This window comes from Meriones unguiculatus, chromosome 17 (genome assembly GCF_030254825.1).
Source record: "Meriones unguiculatus strain TT.TT164.6M chromosome 17, Bangor_MerUng_6.1, whole genome shotgun sequence".
Taxonomy (NCBI): domain Eukaryota; kingdom Metazoa; phylum Chordata; class Mammalia; order Rodentia; family Muridae; genus Meriones; species Meriones unguiculatus.
In genome coordinates this window covers 4,935,732-4,954,251 of record NC_083364.1, presented here as the reverse complement: position 1 = coordinate 4,954,251, position 18,520 = coordinate 4,935,732, and the positions used below count along the sequence as shown (strand labels likewise).

Genomic DNA, 18,520 nt, shown 5'->3' with positions numbered 1-18,520 from the left:
CTTCACTCAGCTTCTAGATTCACACCTCTGGGTATATAGGAGCCCACTGTGGGTCCCTGGCAGGCCAGTGTGGCTGGTAGCTGGAGATGTCCTGTTAATACCATTGTTTTCACACCTAAGAGCCATCTTGTTTTAAAGCTTGCAGTAGGCACTTACATGATTGATTGGGCAGAAAAGCACTCCAAGTGGGTGCAGGCTCCTAGCCATGGGAATGGAAGGCCCAGGTTCTAGTGCCGGCCATGAAGGCTTGTGTGGTGTGGTCCCGGGAAGGTATTATTTGAGTCCAGGGGAGAGTGGGATCAGTAGTGACCCTGGCTCTGATACAACCATACTGCCTACCCCCTGTAATGGGGGTTTATGTTTTGATACAACTTCGCTCAGCTTTCTCTTGCCTGCCTCCCTTCCTTCAAATAGAGTAAATCAATAAATTATGTAAGGGCAGGTTGAAAACGGAACTGCTGATGAACCAGGCTTATGCAGAGTGCTTCTTCGAGAGCCATAGAGCTCAGACCTTGAACCAAGCAGCAGAGGCTGAGAGTTGGAAAATCAAGTCTCCATGTTAGTTAAGTAAATGGAATGACCTAATTTTTTCTTTGTGCAAGCCTTGGAGGCAGGGGCACAGGCTATTAAGGAATTTTCCTGGGTAGATGAAGGCATGTTTGGGAAATTGGATTTTATAAGCTTTTACCTGTCTGAGGGAGCCATTTCTGCTGGGCTAATGCCCAGGAAACAGCATCTCAGGGTCTTATTTGGTATCCTACTGAGAAATGATTAAAATTAGAAAGCTTAAAACTTAGGCTGCAATCTTTCCAGACAAGATCAGGAAGTGTGTCCTGTTCCTGGTTCCTGATGTGCTGGCTGTGGCATGGGTGCTGTGTGAGCATGGCTTTGTCTCTTTACAACAAATGGAGCTTCTGTGCCAAATACCTCACAGGGTGGGGCGTGTGTGTGTGTGGTGGGGGATCCAAGCAAGTGTAAGGAGCCACAGCTCTGGCTTTAATCTATGAGTCTCAATGATGAAGTCTCACCTAAAGGAAGAGAAGTGGACAGGATTTGGATTTTCTCACTTAGCCCTCCAGGTAATCTGAGTACCCTGGGAATACTCAGAAAGATAGAAAAGGTAGCTTTAAGGGTGATACTGTTTCTCTGCTAGGAAGACCTCCATCCTACCCACCTACCTACCCAAACCTGCTTTCATCCATGGCAAAATTTCCAATTCTTGAAAAATCTTTTCCTTGGATATAAATTCTGTTCCTTTTGCTCTTAATTCCAAGTTCTTGGAATAGTGGAACATGAACTTGTCTCTATTAGAGCCCCTCAGCAAAAGCCAGGCAAAGAGCCTTTCCCTAAATGCAGGGAGTCTGAACTCAAGGGCTTGTGAAGGGTTAAGGGAGCCACACCCTGAGCAGGAACAGCCCTGGACTTTGTGCTGAGCAGCCATCTCTGTGGCCTCTTCTGGCCTGAGTGGCACAAGGAGCCTGGGTTAGAGGAGGCAACACAGAGGGAGGTCAGATAGAGGACACCCGGCTTCGTTGACACCATGGACAGCTCCTGTTAACTAAGACCTCTCCATCTGTGTCTCACACTCTCCTGTCAGACTGAGACTTGGACCCCATTCTCCAAGGGGCACCGAAGTACACCCTTGTTTCCAGTGTTGGGTAAGTCCTGTCTTAACCTGTCTCTGTGGAGTGCTCCTTCCGGGATCTTTTTCTCCTTTCTCCAAGTCATTATACTCTTAATTCAAACTAAAAAAAATGTGTCTGCTTCACACCCTTCCCTGCTTCAAAGACTTCGAGTGTGTATGTGTGTTTTGAGACTGGATCATGTTTTGTATGACTGATTGGTCTGGGGTTACTCAGGTTGGCCTCAAACTGATGGCAATCCTGCCTTGGCCTCCTGAGTACTGTGATCACAGGCATAAGCCACCATGCATGGCTACTTAGCTTTAATCTTAAAAATATGGGGTGACAATAGTATCTCCTTCATGGGCTGTTCTAACTGCCAAGTTGCAATGTTTAGAGCTCTGCTGGCCTGTAGTGACTGCTGCATGTTTTCTAGAGGCTGCTGTTACCAGTATTCATACTGTGCCCTAAGCATTTTGGAAGTTACTGGAGTGTGGAGAAAGCAGAATGGAAGAGAAGGAAAGCTGGGTTACTTCCTTGCCCCTAGGTTCAGAGAAGCCAGAGACTGAGGGAATGTGTTAAGAGTGCTGCTTGGGAGTGGCAGTGACCATTGTACTAATTCTGCCACCGCCGCCTACTCTGTCGGCCTGGAGAGCTTGCTTCTTCCTGCAGAAACGCCTGCCACATGCCTGCTGCATGCAGCCCAGCCCCATAGCCCTCCCTGTAGCAAACCTCCTTGCCAGTTCCACCAGCTACTAAAAAGTAGGGTGTGTCTCTTCAGGCAAGGTTCATGAGGTCCAGAAGATGATAGGGATGAGTATAAACCTGCAGATTTTACAGTGAAAGGCAAATGAGGGGGGACAATTAGAGACCTGGCTGCTGGAAAATCATGCCTGCTTCCATCTTCTCCAGGGATTGCTGTTGGGGAGGACTGACTATATTCTTGAACTTATCACCTTATCCAGTGTCATCTGAAAATGAAGTCAGTGTGGTAATGACAGGGAGGAGAGACCACCAGAGACAGGCATTATGGAAGGGCTTAGGTGACTGTAATAGGGGTTGAATATAAGCACTGGGCAAGCAGCCAGGGAGCACGCCCTCAGGGGGAAGGGCGCAACCTGGCTGAGGAATAAAGCTTGGCTCACACTTCCTTCAGCCTTCTCCTTAGGCACAATTCTGCTCCTCCACTGCTGCCCACTGACTCCATCCTTCTCCAGGGGGGCAGACAGATACGCCCACCTCATGTCCATCCCACCCTCCAGCCAGGGATCAGGACCCTCCACCTCCCTGGCTGGCCAGGCTGATTCAGAGGCCCTTCTGGCTAGAAGGCTCCCCTGCAGTGAGGGGGAAGAGGGCTCCCATAGGCCCTCTGCCCTCTTCCCCTCCCACCAGGCCTTAGCGCCTAAGTAGTCAGCAGCTATTTACCCTGTTTACTGCTAGGATCCTCAAGCCTCTCAATATGCCTCTCCTGGATGGCCCCGTGGGGGTGGAGGACCTTGTCCTCCTGGAACCTCTGGATGAGGAGTCCCTGGTCAAGAACCTGCAGCTTCGTTATGGAAACAAGGAGATTTATGTGAGCCCACTGTGGGTGCCAGACTGTGGGGTACCCAGAGGGTTCCAATATCCCTGCTGCCAGGCTTATTTGCTTCACCCTCCTCCTGATCCCAGACCTACATTGGGAATGTGGTGATCTCAGTGAACCCCTACCAGCAGCTTCCTATCTACGGCCCAGAGTTCATTGCCAAATACCGGGACTATACTTTTTATGAGCTGAAACCTCACATGTGAGTAAAGAGGAGGGTCAACAAAGCTCTAGCTATGTGTCAGCAAGGCATCCTCATTTCTCCCATCCCTTCCCCTAAAGGAGGTTCTCCAGCATCCCTTTCCCCCTGAGAGTCCTTCCTAGGCCAATCACATCTTGCCTAATATTGCCCACATAAGGAGGGTGGGTGAACCTAGTGCTGTGGATTGAAAGATGCTATATTGGGCTGGTCTCATGTTAGTTCTTGCCCCCTTCCTTCCTGTAAGCTATGCTTTGGCAAATGTGGCCTACCAATCACTGAGAGATCAGGACCGAGATCAGTGCATCCTCATCACGGGCGAGAGCGGAGCTGGGAAGACTGGTGAGGAGGTGGCTGGCTCGGGGGAAACCAGAGAATCGCATCTGGAATTGTCTCCTTATCTCTTCCAAGCCAGGCCTGCTTGGCTGGCCTATCCTCAATCCCCACTACTTCCTCTTTAGTTCCTCTTCTTCATTTTATAGGGGTTTATTTATTTTATGTGCATATGTGTATGCTTGAGTGTATATGCAAATGCATCATATACATGCAGATGCCTGCAGAAAACAGAAGAGGTGGTCAGATCCTCTGGAACTGGAATTGCAGGTGTTTTTGAGCCATGTAGTGTGTGCTGGGGACTGAAATAGGTCTTCAACAAGAATAGCAAGCTGGGTGGTGGCGCACGCCTTTAATCCCAGCTCTCAGGAGGCAGAAGCAGGCGGATCTCTGAGCTCCAGGTCAGCCTGGTCTGGAGTGAGTTCTAGGACAGCCAGGGCTGCACAGAGAAATCCTGTCTCAAAAACCTAAAAATGAAAACCAACCATCCAAACCAAACAAAAAAGTAGCACGTGTTCTTAACCACTGAGCCGCCTGTCTCTCCTGCCTTTATTTCTGCCAGTGGTATGAGGTATCAGAGATAAGTGGGGTAAGAGTGGGTGTGTCCTGGCTGGGGACTCCGTGGTATGAAGGGAGGTGCGGGTGGATATGCCCTGGCCAGGCACTCAGAGCTTCTCTGCACAGAGGCGAGTAAGCTGGTGATGTCCTATGTGGCCGCGGTCTGTGGGAAAGGAGAGCAGGTGAACTCTGTGAAGGAGCAGCTGCTTCAGTCAAACCCAGTGCTGGAGGGTGAGCGCTTGGACCTCTATTCTCTCCATCCCTGTCTTGCCTTTGCCCCCCACTGTCCCTCAGCCTTAGACACTCTTCCAAAATCACTGTTTGCCTTCAGCATAGGAAACCATGTGACTAGGTAGTAGATTGGAAGGAGCCATCCCTGCTGTTGGGGGGGTTCAGCCCCTCACTTCCTCTCTCTTCATTTCCACAGCATTTGGCAATGCCAAGACCATCCGAAATGATAACTCTTCTCGATTTGTGAGTAACCGCATATGCCCAGGAGGAGTGTGGGGGAGGAGGCTGAGAGTGAGGAGGGCAGCACAGACCCCAGGTGCTGAGAGGAGAAGTCAAGGCTTTCTCTGGTCTCTCTCTGAAGGGAAAATACATGGATATCGAGTTTGACTTCAAAGGGTCCCCCCTCGGCGGCGTCATCACCAACTGTATGTGTCCCCCTCCCATATGCCTCACCAACACTCTCCACCGCCGACTTGGTCCCTTTTTGCCTATTGCTTCTGCAGACAGGAGGATTATTGGATTTCAAGAACCTCTCCAACCCTTGGGAAGACTGGGGCTCAGGGTGGACTTAGAGGGAGATGCCATGCTGTGTCCCAGACGCCCAGGTGGATGTTTCCTCACTCTCTCCCAGATCTGCTTGAGAAATCCCGAGTGGTGAAACAACTCAAGGGGGAGAGGAACTTCCATATCTTCTATCAGCTGCTGGCTGGGGCGGACGCACAGCTGCTGAGTATGTGTCTTCCTGGGCACCTCCACCCTGTCCTATCACTAGAACCCTAGGCCCCCTTCTCTCAAGCCTCCTTCCCTCTGCTGTGAATCTTGTGACTCAGGGTTGAGACTGAGTTCCCTGGCCGCTCTACTCTCTGCCCTTGCTGGTATGGGTTGCCAGAGAGCCTTCCTGTGTCATCACTGCCCTCATCCCTATGCCCTGCCTGGTTCTTTCCTCCTCAAGCTGATGTCAGGTATAAGACACTCATCCCCAGCTACCTTCCTTCTTACCTCACATTAAGGGGTTGTGTTGACAGTTACACAGAGATGTAGGCAGAATGTATGAGTGTTTGAGGACTTCCAACAGCTTTGGTAACTGCGTCTGGACTCGTTCACCTACCTCACCTAGGACCTTCCCTGGTTTTCTTCTTTTCTTTTTGTCCTTTCTTTGTTTCTTTGTTTTTTGAGACAGGGTTTCTCTGTTGATGGAACTAACTCTGTAGACTAGGCTAGCCTCAAAACTCACAGTTTTATTTTCAAGAGTAGCTCTCTAGAGATTTCTTTCATTCATTCCTTCATCAAGCATGTGTTGAACTCCCCATCAGGCATCATGGTAGTGGTGAGCTGAGTATGACAAGGATCCTGTCAAAGAACTCAAGTTCTGTAGAGATGGCAGGTGCATGAGCAGACACCCTGTAATGCAGAGCGGTTCCAGTAAGCCTGTGTAGTCAGCTGTAGGAGTGGCTGCTGTGGCTCTCCTTGCCTGTCCTGGGTAGGTGGCTATGGGTGAGTGTCATTCAGTGATCTGCTGGAGCTTTGTTCTTGATGGGGTTTGTCTCAGCCTCCCCTCTTGCTGTGAGAACCATGGATTTTTAGCTCCTCAGGAGCCGTCTCTTTGATTTCTGCTCCTTGAAATCTCTATGGTTCAGGAGCCTCCATAGGTCTTTTCCTTCTCTTCTTGGCTTAATGGCCTTAGTGCTGTTCAATCTGTCTGACTCACACGTACTAGGGTTTTATTCTGTCTGGTCCATACCTGTTAGTCTAAGTTGAGTCTGGGTGAATCTCCCTGGTGTTAGTATTCCCAAGTTTTCTGACTCATTCTCCAGCTTACTTACTTTTTTTTTATTTTTTATTTTATGTACATTCGTGTTCACACTTACTGTTTGTAAGTGTGTGTGTGTGTTTGGGGGGGGTGTTGTCAGATCCTCTGGAACTGTAGTTGTAGATAGCTATGAGCTGCCATGTGGGTTCTGGGAATTGAACCCCGGTCCTTTGGAAGAACAGGCAGTGCTCTTAACTGCTGAGCCATCCGTCCAGCCCCTTGCCTTTCTTAATAAGCACAAATTTCTGTATGCTAGAGGAAGCTGCCATTAAAATCCAGTTTGAGGTTCACTACCCTGATTTTCAGATTATTTTCATAAAATAAAACTGACATACCTAGTCTGTGATCAGCCTGACTCTATACCTAGTCTATGATCAGCCTGACTCTTCCTACCTTAGGTAAACAGGTTGGAGTATTTCCTTGATTCATTTACTAAAATGACAAAAAATTCTGTTTGCCAACCAGGTACATAGATAGATGATGGAGATAAGAAGTAATCCCAACACAAAAATCACTCATTTGGGGGAAGAAAAAAAATTCAAAAGTTAGCTCTCCTGATGTAGGCAGGGAGAGTCTCACCTCAAGGGAAAGCTGTTTAGCTCAGCAGTCAGCATTGGAGAAAACCGTCCAGCGGAGGCATTAGGGCTGGAGAACAGGTACTGGGTGCGTTGACACAGCAGAGGATGTTGAAGCTGGGGCCAGATATGTGTTTTCCTTTCTTCCCTTACCTTCTTGCCAGAGCAGGAGACAAGATTTGCTTGATTGTTTCCATTGTTTGGAACTCTGAGGGTGGGGATAAAAATTCATGAGACTCTTGTGGAATTCTTTAACAGGTATGAATACCCAACCCCCAAAACCACTTTAAAAGTTAGTTTATCATCATAGAAATTTATTATCCCCAAGCAAAGGAGACAAAGGATGAACCTAAAACATGAACCAGGGTCATGACCCGAGTTGTGAGCCAGGCTGTATGCTCTAGAGAGTAGGTGCTGACTCTTTTCCTCTATGCTCGCCCTCCCAGAGTCCCTAAAGCTTGAGCAGGACACAAGTGGCTACACCTATCTGAACGGGGAAGTGTCCAGAGTGAACGGCATGGATGATGCCTCCAACTTCAGGGCTGTACAGGTGAGTGCCCAGCGTGGGGCAGGCTTGGACCCTTAGGCCATCCACTGAACCCAGGGTTTGTGAATAGAGGCACGGGGCCGGCCCCACCAGCTCAGCTTCATTTCTGCTTTCTTTCCAAGAGTGCAATGTCAGTGATTGGGTTCTCAGAGGAGGAGGTCAGACAAGTATTGGAGGTCACAGCTCTGGTGCTGAAGCTGGGGAACGTGCAGCTGGCAGATGAGTTCCAGGCCAATGGGATACCATCTAGCGGCATCTGTGATAGGAAAGGTTGGTACCACTGGCCCTGAGTCTCCTACATCCAACATGACTGGCTTCGGCTGGTGCATTTGCACTCAGCCCACTCCTGCAGTCTCCTCCAGAGAGACTTACTGATGATTCATCTTCGGAATGAGCTTCTGAAAAATTTTAGGCTTCAGTCTGCGACGTTCAGAACCTTAGCTGAATCCTCTGAGATCCGACAATCTGACAGGAGATGCTCTAGGAAAGTAGAAAGTGCAGCCGGTGTGCCCCGTTCTTCCTGGACCAACTGCAGTGACTCCCAGCCAAAGTGGGTCTCTAGTCACCCAGGCAGCTTTGCTGATCGGCACCCCACGCACAGACATACGCTGGGATGAGGTCCCCTTTCTGGCCACATTGTTCTTCTTGTCATGCTAGGCATTCAGGAGATCGGGGAGATGATGGGCATGAACTCGGTGGACCTGGAGAGAGCTTTGTGTTCAAGAACCGTGGAGACAGCCAAAGAGAAGGTGCTCACACAGCTGAATGTCTCGCAGGTAAGAGCCCTCCTGGAGGATCTGACTTTGAGACTGTTCTGTGGCTGCTGCATTAATGAGACTGTCCCACACCCAGGCTCAGTATGCTCGGGATGCCCTGGCTAAGAATGTTTACAGCCGCCTCTTTGACTGGATAGTGAATCGCATCAATGAGAGCATCAAGGTGAGAGGCCAATGTGCTTTCCCAAAGCCTGCTTCATAGCACTGACTGCAGACAAGGATGTACATGGTTACACAAGCGTGTCCATTCGTCAGCACTTCCTCTCAGGGACATCTATCCAAGAGAATGTTGCATGCAAACATTTGTAGGAAAGCTATACATGATAGCCAAAAAAGGAAACTGGGGGGATCAGGAAGTCTCAGCCAACTTAGCTACACAGTAAGTTCAAGGCCATCCCTGGCTATGTGAATACTGTTTCTCTACAAAGTACTACATAAGTTAATGAATACATAACTAAATAATACTACAAAAGTAGAAACAACCCATGTTCATCAGTTTATGACTAGATAAACAAAGTGTGGTATATCTGCAACAGAATACTCAGTCAAAAAGGAACAGAAGGGCAGGAGAGGTGGCTCAGCAGTTAATAAATGAATATTTCTTTATGGTTTTGGTTGGGGGGGGTACAACAAAAGATCTCATTCATGTTAAGCATGGCTTCACTGCTGAGCTACAGCCCAGCTTCAGTAAAGCTGTTCATGACCATCTATGTTGAAGGTGAAAGGCCCCAGATTTAAATGAGATTTAAATCTAGGCTGGGATAAATGCTGTTTTCTTTTAAGATTTGATTTTTTTTCCCCTCTAGAAAAATGGAACTAATCACATAAGGTTATAAATGGCATGGGATTTTCTTTTATAAAATGTTAAAATGTAGCTGGGCATGGTGGCGCATACCTTTAATCCCAGCACTCAGAAGGCAGAGGCAGGCGTATCTCTGTGAGTTTGAAGCCAGTCTGGTATACAGAGTTAGTTCCAGGACAGCCAGGGCTACAGAGAGAAACTCTATCTTGAAAAAACAAAACAAAATAAAAATAATAATAATAAAATATGAGGGATGGCCAATACCTGAGGGGTAGGAACAGTGACACCACAGTTCCTCTCCAGCCTGTTCAAGTGTGTTATGATTTTGTCTGCCCCTACTCCAGTCCCATCCACCTGGTGTGCGCAGTGCACATTCCTCATATTTATCCCTCCCTCTTCTTCAGGTGGGCACTGGGGAGAAGAGGAAGGTTATGGGGGTCCTGGATATCTATGGATTTGAGATACTGGAGGTGAGAAAGCACCAGACAACCTCAATGTCCTGCTTCCCTGTTAGGGGGACAGGCTCCCAGTGGTGAGGGAGAGCTATGAGGGGAAGGGTCTGAAGTGAGCTTCCCTCCTTACACTTAGGATAACAGCTTTGAGCAGTTCGTGATCAACTACTGCAATGAGAAACTACAGCAAGTGTTCCTAGAGCTGACCCTCAAGGAAGAACAAGAGGAGTACAAGAGGGAAGTAAGCCTCCTCCTTGCTTTGCTCAGGGACTTCCAGATGTATGCCTTTCTTCTTGATGGCAGTTTCCCTGTAGTTGTCCCCGGAGGAGAACACGGGGGAAAGCGTTTCTCTCACAGCTGAGCGCTCAGTATTACTGTCTCCCCAACACTGTGCCCCGCTCCCATCTTCCATGTGCCCAGCTGTCTTCTCCAGCCAGGCTAGACAGGGGACAGATGGATGGAGGGCTGTTTGTGTGTGGAGAGTCCTGATGAGAGTGAATTGACAGTTGACTGAGAGACAAATTGAGACCAAACTGAGGATATTTCTCCTGAGCTTCGTACCTTACACACCCCTTTCCATTCCCTTCTCTAACATGTCGGAACCCCTTGCCTCCCCCAGGCACTGGCTGACGCTGCTGTCTGCTGTTAGAGTTGCATTATTCTAGACTCATCAGAAGTGCCCTGTGGTGCCCAGTTTTCACACCCTTTCTCTGACTCAGTGTAAGCCCCTGCATCCCATGGCTAGGTGTTAGAAAAGCTCTCAGATTAAGCCAGTCTACTGCCAGTGTGAGCAGCCAAGTCTCACTCAAAGACTCCCAGAGATTGATCCCTGTGAGCTCAAGAGCCCTTGTCTGCAGCAGGGCCTCAGGAAATACGGCTACAATGCAGGAAAGACATTTAAAAAGTTGTTTCACAGATTTTTTTTCTCCACCAACATGGAAGGGATGAGTTGTGAACTGAATGAAACCAATGACCTCTTGAATGATTAGCCTTTCTAAAGTTCCTTTGTAGGGTCACTAAAGAGAGCCTGCATCTGGTGAGGTCTTTTAAGGTTTTCTGGAATTTGTTTCTGTAACCGATATCTCCCTTTGCCAGGGCATCCCATGGACAAAGGTGGACTACTTTGACAATGGCATCATCTGCAACCTCATTGAACATGTGAGCAGCTGTTCTGTCACCTCAGGGACTTCCCTTTCTAGACTGCTTGAACATCTCCCTTCTCTGTCTCCCGCTCTCCCTTTCCCCTCTTGCAAGAGGGACAAGGATGGAGAAGGGTTGAGGGGACAGCAGTGATGATTTGGATGTCTTGAAGGACCAGGTCAAGGTTATGTTGATCTTGTTACCTTGGTCTAGAGTCAGCGAGGCATCCTGGCCATGCTGGATGAGGAGTGTCTGAGACCTGGAGTGGTCAGCGACTCCACTTTCCTAGCAAAGCTGAACCAGCTCTTCTCTAAGCACAGTCACTATGAGAGCAAAGTCACCCAGAATGCCCAGCGCCAGTACGACCACACCATGGGCCTCAGCTGCTTCCGCATCTGCCACTATGCGGGCAAGGTGATGTGGTAGGGCTGTGTGGAAGCCAAAGGCAGTGGGGGGTACAGAAGCGGTAACTGAGAATGCTTCTTGGTCAGCCTGGGAAGCCCAGTGCTAGGAGAAGGGCATGGGGTCTGAACCCACAGCTGTTTCTCTGCAGGTGACATACAATGTGACCAGTTTCATCGACAAGAATAATGACCTACTCTTCCGAGACTTATCCCAAACAATGTGGAAGGCCCAGCATCCCCTCCTTCGGTCCTTGTTTCCAGAGGGCAATCCCAAGAAAGCGTCTCTCAAACGTCCCCCAACTGCTGGGGCCCAATTTAAGAATTCGGTGTCCATACTCATGAAGAACCTGTATTCTAAGAACCCCAACTACATCAGGTGAAAAGCAGGGAACCCAGGGAGCATCCTCCATGTGGGCTGGGGTCCATGCATGGTGGAGCATGTTGGGGAATCTCTGCTCACATGAAGACCCAAGCATCCTGTGGCCAACCAAGTGATATCAGAGGAGAGTAAAACTGGGAAGGCCGAGAGGGTATTCTTTCATTTCTATAGAAATTTTCACCTCAGGGGGTTGTGGGGAGTAGGCATGTGGAGACCAGGGCATTTCACTGACGGGGTGTCTGCTCTTGAGCCTGTGTCCTTCCGACTTCATGACCAGGTGCATAAAGCCCAATGGCCAGCAGCAGCAAGGCAAGTTCTCCTCAGAGCTGGTGATGGTCCAGACTCGGTACCTGGGCCTGCTGGAGAATGTTCGGGTGCGCAGGGCTGGCTATGCACACCGCCAGGGCTACAAGCCTTTCCTTGAAAGGTACCGACTGCTGAGCCGCAGCACCTGGCCTCACTGGAGTGGGGGAGATCGGTAAGACCCAGGCGGGAGAAGGGGCTGAGAAAACCTGCTGAAGCAGGGCGATGAAGTCTTGGGAAAATGAACCCACAGCTCTTCAACAGGGCTGCAGGTGCAGGGAGATGTCACACCGCTCTGTAGCTCTCCCCCATCCACCCCTGTAGGGAAGGTGTGGAGAAGGTCCTGGGCTCTCTGACTGTGTTGCCAGAGGAGCTGGCCTATGGGAAGACAAAGATCTTCATCAGAAGCCCCAAGACGGTGAGTCAGGAAGTGCACTGGAATTTGGAGCCTCTGAGAAAGGCTAGCAAGGGAGGCAGCATCCACTGCAGGACTAGATGGTGCCTGAGGGAGGTGACACCCTGGGGCTGAGTGCTGGACCTTCTCTGCCCTAAGCTCACTGCTGGGGGCGGGCGAGGCGGGAGGGGGCAGTCTTGGGTGCTGGCTGGGGAGCCTCCATCCGGTGTAGTACAGGAGGAGAGAGCAAACACCTTTTTTGCAACCCTCCTCCCCCAGCTTTTCTACCTGGAGGAGCAAAGGCGCATGAGGCTTCAGCAGCTGGCCACCCTCATACAGAAGGTTTACCGGGGCTGGCGCTGTCGGACGCACTACCAACAGATGCGGAAGAGTCAGATCCTCATCTCCGCTTGGTTTCGGGGCAACAAGGTGTTGCCACTTCCTAAGCACCAGCTCGGCACTCCTGTTGCAGGGATATGCGGTTTAGAGTGTGGCTCTTTCTAACAGTGCCTGTGTTTCCTACAGCAAAAGAAGCAGTATGGGAAGATAAAGGCGTCAGTGCTGCTGATCCAGGCTTTTGTGAGAGGGTGGAAGGTAACAAAGGGCAGAGGGCTTCTGTTGGGTTGTACCTCATACTGTGAGAAAGAGCTCCTAAAGTGACACCCGGACCGTCCAATAGCTCTGGCCTATCGGGCTGTGGATGTGTTTCCAGGAGACCAGTGTGTGAATCTAGGTGTGTTTCTGCCTTAGCTGTAGGTGACTTCATTTTTCCTGTTATACTCTCAGCCCTTTGTTTGTTTGTTCATTTATTTTTCTGACTGTACTTTGGTTGAAAACAAAATAGCAGAACCTCTTCTAGACTGTCTTCATGCTGATTTCTTCCTCTCACATCCCTGCTAGGCCCGCAAGAATTACCGAAAATACTTCCGGTCAGGCGCTGCCCTCACCTTGGCAAATTTTATCTATAAGAGCATAGTAAGTGCCGGGGCTGAGGTGGAAGTGGGCCAAAGGAGTTGGGACAGTCATGTAGGGAGATGGGGAGTGACTCCAAGCTTTCCCTTGGAGCTTCTTCACTGTATGGGATGGAGCAGTCATGCAGTGGGAGCAGGCTTGGGCGGTCGTGGCCAGAGTCACATCACTTGGCTCAGGTAGATGCTGTCTGCATCCTGGGCTGGGGAGTAGTTCTGGCATTATCACCTGAGCTGTGGCACAGACTTAGGGAGAGACTGGCTGGGGTTAGCCTCCTTATGAAGTGGACATGAGGACACACAGGGTTAACTAGCCTGGCCTCCTAAGATCCATTTTGAGGTGGAAGGAATCGTACCTCCTCCATATCTTCTATTAACCCCCAGGCAAGTGAGGAGGGCCATCTCTGACAGAGGGAACTGACGGGGTGGGGGTGGAGGATGGGGGGTGGGGGGAGAAAGGGGGGCTGGAAGCTTCCTGCAGGATGTCTGCCAGATAGTGGCGGCACTTCTGAGAGGGTATTGTGAAAGCCATAGAAGGAACAGGACCCCAATAAAGCCTTGGGAAAGGCCAGACAGGAAGGGGACATGGGGCATTAACCCGAGGGTGGCAGGAAGGTGTGGCTAGCTTCAGGGAACTGGATTGTTAGTTCTTTGCTCCCTCACCAAGTCTGCTCAGTTGAGCATGAGGTGCCTTCATTTGGAACTCCTCTTTGCCATTGTAGATCCCAGACTTCTTGCCTGGGGAGGGGTGGGAGTTCTGAAGCTGAGGTCTCCTGGCATCCTCTGCCTTTGCTTCCCCCTCCTCCCTGGCCCCATGCTAGCTTGGCCTGTTGGGCTGGCTCCACCACATCCTGTCTCATTCCACAGTCTGTGCTGTCTCACTAGACACCTGAAGCCCTCTATCTGACTTTGCACTTATCTTCTGAGTGTCCCTTCTTCCAGCTTTTCTTCCACCTGTGCTTTCTCAGGCAGTTGCTGAATGTCAACCCAGGAGCTGTGTGACTTAATAAATCTCACTCTAAGAATCCTGGGTTGTTTGTTCTCTCTGTGTTTCTGACAAGCTGCTATGGCAGTTAATCTAGTGCCATCACCTTTGAACGCTGGCAACATGCTACGCTCATCTTCCCAGGCTTGACTCCAAGACAGCCCTGTTATATAGGCCCTCTGCTTCCTCCAGTCTGATAGGTTAAAAAACTAAGACTCGGGCCAGGTGTGTGGTGCACGCCTTTAGTTCCTGCACTTGGATGGCCAGCCTGGTCTACATAGAAAGTGCCAGGCCAGCTAGAGCTATGTTGTGAGATCGTATCTCAAAGAACAAAACAAAACAAAACAAACTAAAACTTAGGGAGGCTGAGTAATTTGCCCCAAGCCCTGTAGCTTGTCAGTGGTAGAATTGGGATGTAAAGCATTTGCTCTCTAAGTTTCTAGTCACTGCCTAAGATTGTGTTTCTAAGTGAAGTTTGGGTACTAGGAGGGCTTGAACTCTGAAAATTTAGCACTATAAGCCCATGGGCTAGAAGGTATTATGGGAGATCCCGGAACCTCGAGTGGGTTGGGGCTTCAGGCTGCGGCTCACGGATCGGGCAGGGTCCCATGGGCAGAGCTGAGCTATCAGATGAGTAAGAAGTAGGTCGAGTATAAAGAAGGAGAGCTGCGCCAAGGCTGGAACACTGGGAGTGCACAGGGTTTCGGCATGTGACCCTCGGCCCCAAGGAGAGGGCTTTGAATGGCAGGCTGAGGCACCATTAATTAGAGGGGAGGGTACATGTGGTGTCTATCCAATAACCAACACAGAAAATGGCCCCAGCTGTAGGCCATTCAAAGGCCTGAGAGAAAAGAAAGCCAGAGGACAGTATAGAGAGAGTAGCTTTGGTGTTCCTCGCCCCACCTCACTGCCCTAGGAGTCAGGCCGGCCTGTCCTGCCGCTTGCCATGTCTGCCCTTACAGCCCTGAAGCAGCACCCACCGACCAAGACTCCAGAGACAGTTCTGTGCCACCTCTTCAGCTCCGTTCCTGCCTCTCCCCAGGCGTGCTTTCCTCTGGAGTGGGTGTTGATCTGCCTGCCTGAGAGTGGCTCTTCTCATAATGCCATTCCTAACACTCTGCTTTCAACCCAGGCACAGAAATTTCTCTTGAATCTGAAGAACAATTTGCCACCCGCCAAAGTGTTGGACAGCATGTGGCCAGCAGCCCCTTACAGGTGCTTCAACACAGCCAACCAGTTGCTGCGGCAACTCTTCCACCAGTGGAAGGTGAGGCCAGGCACCTCCCTTCTCTATGCGACCCTCCTCCCTTGTTTTCCTCCTCATTCCTTTTGTTGTCACTGGGGCAAAATATACCTGAAGTAACATCTATTATGTCCTCATGTCTAAGTGTTGGGACTCTGGCATAAGTGTGCTCAGGGTGTTGCAGAGTTGGTGCCACGAACCATGCCATGCTTCTGTTCTTGGCCTTAGCCCTGACTTCCCTCCCCATAACCTATAGTCTACTCTGTTTCAGTGACTCACCATTGTAGCAAGCTCCTGTTAGTGGGGGACCACATAATATTTGTCCTTTCTGTGTCTGGCTTGCTTCAGTTTACATCATAATGCCATCCGTTCTTTTATTCAGGAAATACTATAGGATGCCAATCCAGGCCAAGCCTGGTCCTGTGTGATTGGCACGTGCTCTTATAGGGCTTGCATTTGCTCGTGTCTGTTTCCCTTCAACATCCCTTCATTCCTTCTGCTTCCCTCACTTGTTCCGTGCCCTGTTGCTGACATTTCTCATCTGTCCTTCTTCCCCTCTCATGTCCTCATGACCCCATTCCTCACTTCTTTTTTTTTTTTTTTTAAAGAAAGAGTTTTGTGTGATGTGAAAGTGTCAGACCCTTTGGACCTGGAGTTTCAGACAGTTGTGAGCTCCCATGTGGGTGCTGGGAATTGAACCCAGGTCCTTTGGAAGAGCAGACAGTGCTTTTAACCACTGAGCAATCTCTCCAGCCCCCTTTCTCACGTCTTACCTTCATGCTCTGAGTTTCTTCTTCCTCACAGTGCAAGAAGTTCCGAGATCAGCTGTCCCCAAAGCAGGTGCAGACTCTGAGGGAAAAGCTGTGCGCCAGTGAACTGTTCAAGGGCAGGAAGGCGTCCTACCCCCAGAGGTGAGGGCCTCCAAATACTGTAGCCTCTTCTGTCACATGACACCTCTCAAGCTTTGGTTCGCATCAGAGTTCCCTGGGAGAACTGGAGACACTTGGCTGTGCCCTTCTCTGAGTCCCTGACCCAGAAGGTGTGGGGCCACTGGTGCCAATGGCATTGATCCCGGACAATATCTATGGACCACTGAAACAGGATGCAGTAGAAGGGAGGGCCTTGTTCTCACAGCATGCCTCTCCTGTGCCATCAGTGTCCCTATTCCATTCCGTGGTGATTACATTGGGCTGCAGGGGAACCCCAAGCTGCAGAAGCTGAAGGGCAGGGAGGAAGGCCCTATTCTGGCGGCAGACATTGTGAAGAAGGTCAATCGTGGCAATGGCAAGGTAAAGAGCCACCCACTGACTTAGAGAAATGGCCCGCAGCCTTCTGCTTCTGCTCTGCCTTGGGGGTGTGGAGGTGGGGTGGGAGTGCCTGTCCTCTTCCTCCCATCTCCTCTCTAGATATCTGCTCGGATTCTCCTCCTGACCAAGAAGCATGTGATTCTCACGGATGCCAAGAAGTCCCAGGCCCAAATCGTCATTGGACTGGAGAATGTGGCTGGGGTGTCGGTCACCAGCCTGCAGGATGGGCTCTTTAGTTTGCATCTGAGTGAGGTGTGTAAGCACAGGCAGGGTCTCTGGAGTGGTTATCCTGGGGCTGAGGTGGGCTGGATATGCTGGAGCTACACTTCTTACTCTGGGTCTTTGATGTCCCTCAGCCTGCTCCCAAGAAAGAAAATAATCTCTACTATTTTTTTTCCCTCTTCCTAAGATGTCCTCGGCAAGCTCCAAGGGGGACATCCTGCTAGTCAGTGACCATGTGATTGAGCTGCTGACAAAAATGTACCAAGCTGTGCTGGATGCCACACAGAGGCAGCTTGCTGTCACTGTGACTGAGAAGTAAGGCCATGAGCTGGTGATGAGGGACAGCTTGGGACAGATGACCAGACTCCTGGTCACTGTGACCGGGAAATTCATGCAATCAGAAAGTGAAGCAGGCTGTGTCAGGTCAGGGCTCATAGGTTTTCCTTAGTGTTGTCCACACTGCTCTCACCTCACATGGGACTCTGTGCACCAAGTTCTCTCGGGTCTTGAGTCATCAGATGGGTGGGGGTGCCGCCCCCCATGGAGAGAAGTCCACCTACCAATGCAGGAGTCAGGCTGAGAGGACAGAGGTGCTAGCTTCGGTTTCTCTGTCTACTCTCCCTCCAGGTTCTCAGTGAGGTTCAAGGACAGCAGTGTGGCTGTCAAGGTTATCCAAGGCCCTGGGGGGAATGGGAACAGCAAGCTGATTTGCAAGAAGAAGGGGAGTCACTCCATGGAGGTGACTGTACAGTGAGGAGGTTGGGGCCTCCTGGAGACACAGCTCCTTCCTGCTTTGTGTCTAGCTCTTCTGACCATGAGGTGGGACTTAGAGAAGAAGAGGCCTTTCTGTTCCCTGGGTCATTCCAGAATCTTTCTCCAAATATAGCGTCCTCCCAGCCTCAGCCCATCTGCCCACTAATAAATCATGTGGTTCAAAAAGGTCTGGGCGGTGTTGTCGGGTCCATGTTTGCTCACTTACATACACTTATTTATTTACTTGACTTTGATTTTTACGCAGCTATGCTTGGGCCTCCATCCCTTCCCCCATGCTATGTGTCCCCCTAGGCTTCTGGAAGCCAGATTGCACAGACAATAAGAAGAAGAAGGGAATTGTCTCTGGCCTCCTTGACCGGCTGAGCTCTGGTGGAGTTTAGAGATGCTGGGATAGGGCTCAGGTCGCAGGTGGCCAACGAGCTGATTCATTAAATGTGTCCCTGGAGGGAAGATCTGAGGATGCCTGTCTTGGAGAGTGGGCTCCTGAGAGATGTACCCTGAAAAGAAGCGTCAGGCTGGAGGGTTCATGCAAGCTGAGGCAAGTCAGGGTATGCGGGACCCTGCTCCCAGGATCTCCATCATCTTGTGTGCCAGAGATGGGCTGCATCACAGCTGCCTCCCAGAAACCCACTTCCTTGCCATGCCCTGGAGATGCCAAGCTGCTGCTAGTCCCTGTCCCATGGCTGTGACCCCCAGCTGGCAGCCCTGGACAGGGGCAGACTCCCCCAGTTCGGGCATGAGCATCTCCAGGACTGACTCCTTTCCTTCATTTTCTCTGTGTCATTGTTTTCTCTCAGTCTTGGACTGTGCCATGCCATCTCACTATCTCTATTTGTGTGGGCTTTGACAATGTTAATATGTAATATTTTGTAGAAAGCCATTGCTTTATAGCTTTTCCTACTGTCCTTTATTTC

At 50.3% G+C, this 18,520-nt stretch overlaps 1 protein-coding gene across 1 annotated transcript; it reads left to right on the top strand.

Moving 5' to 3' along the window:
* The first annotated feature begins 559 nt into the window (after positions 1 to 559).
* Myo1a (myosin IA) lies at positions 560 to 17,775 on the top strand. Its single transcript, XM_021658103.2, has 28 exons — positions 560 to 1,658; positions 3,063 to 3,195; positions 3,291 to 3,406; positions 3,651 to 3,745; positions 4,421 to 4,525; positions 4,722 to 4,768; positions 4,887 to 4,950; positions 5,157 to 5,255; positions 7,357 to 7,460; positions 7,580 to 7,727; positions 8,115 to 8,233; positions 8,310 to 8,396; positions 9,440 to 9,505; positions 9,624 to 9,728; positions 10,583 to 10,645; positions 10,841 to 11,041; positions 11,181 to 11,407; positions 11,688 to 11,888; positions 12,038 to 12,131; positions 12,387 to 12,536; positions 12,633 to 12,701; positions 13,008 to 13,082; positions 15,193 to 15,327; positions 16,108 to 16,214; positions 16,460 to 16,592; positions 16,710 to 16,862; positions 17,020 to 17,147; positions 17,460 to 17,775. The coding sequence occupies exons 2-28, from the start codon at positions 3,082 to 3,084 to the stop codon at positions 17,584 to 17,586; spliced, it is 3,132 nt and encodes a 1,043-aa protein (XP_021513778.1). The 5' UTR covers positions 560 to 1,658; positions 3,063 to 3,081; the 3' UTR covers positions 17,587 to 17,775.
* Positions 17,776 to 18,520: the final 745 nt, after the last annotated feature.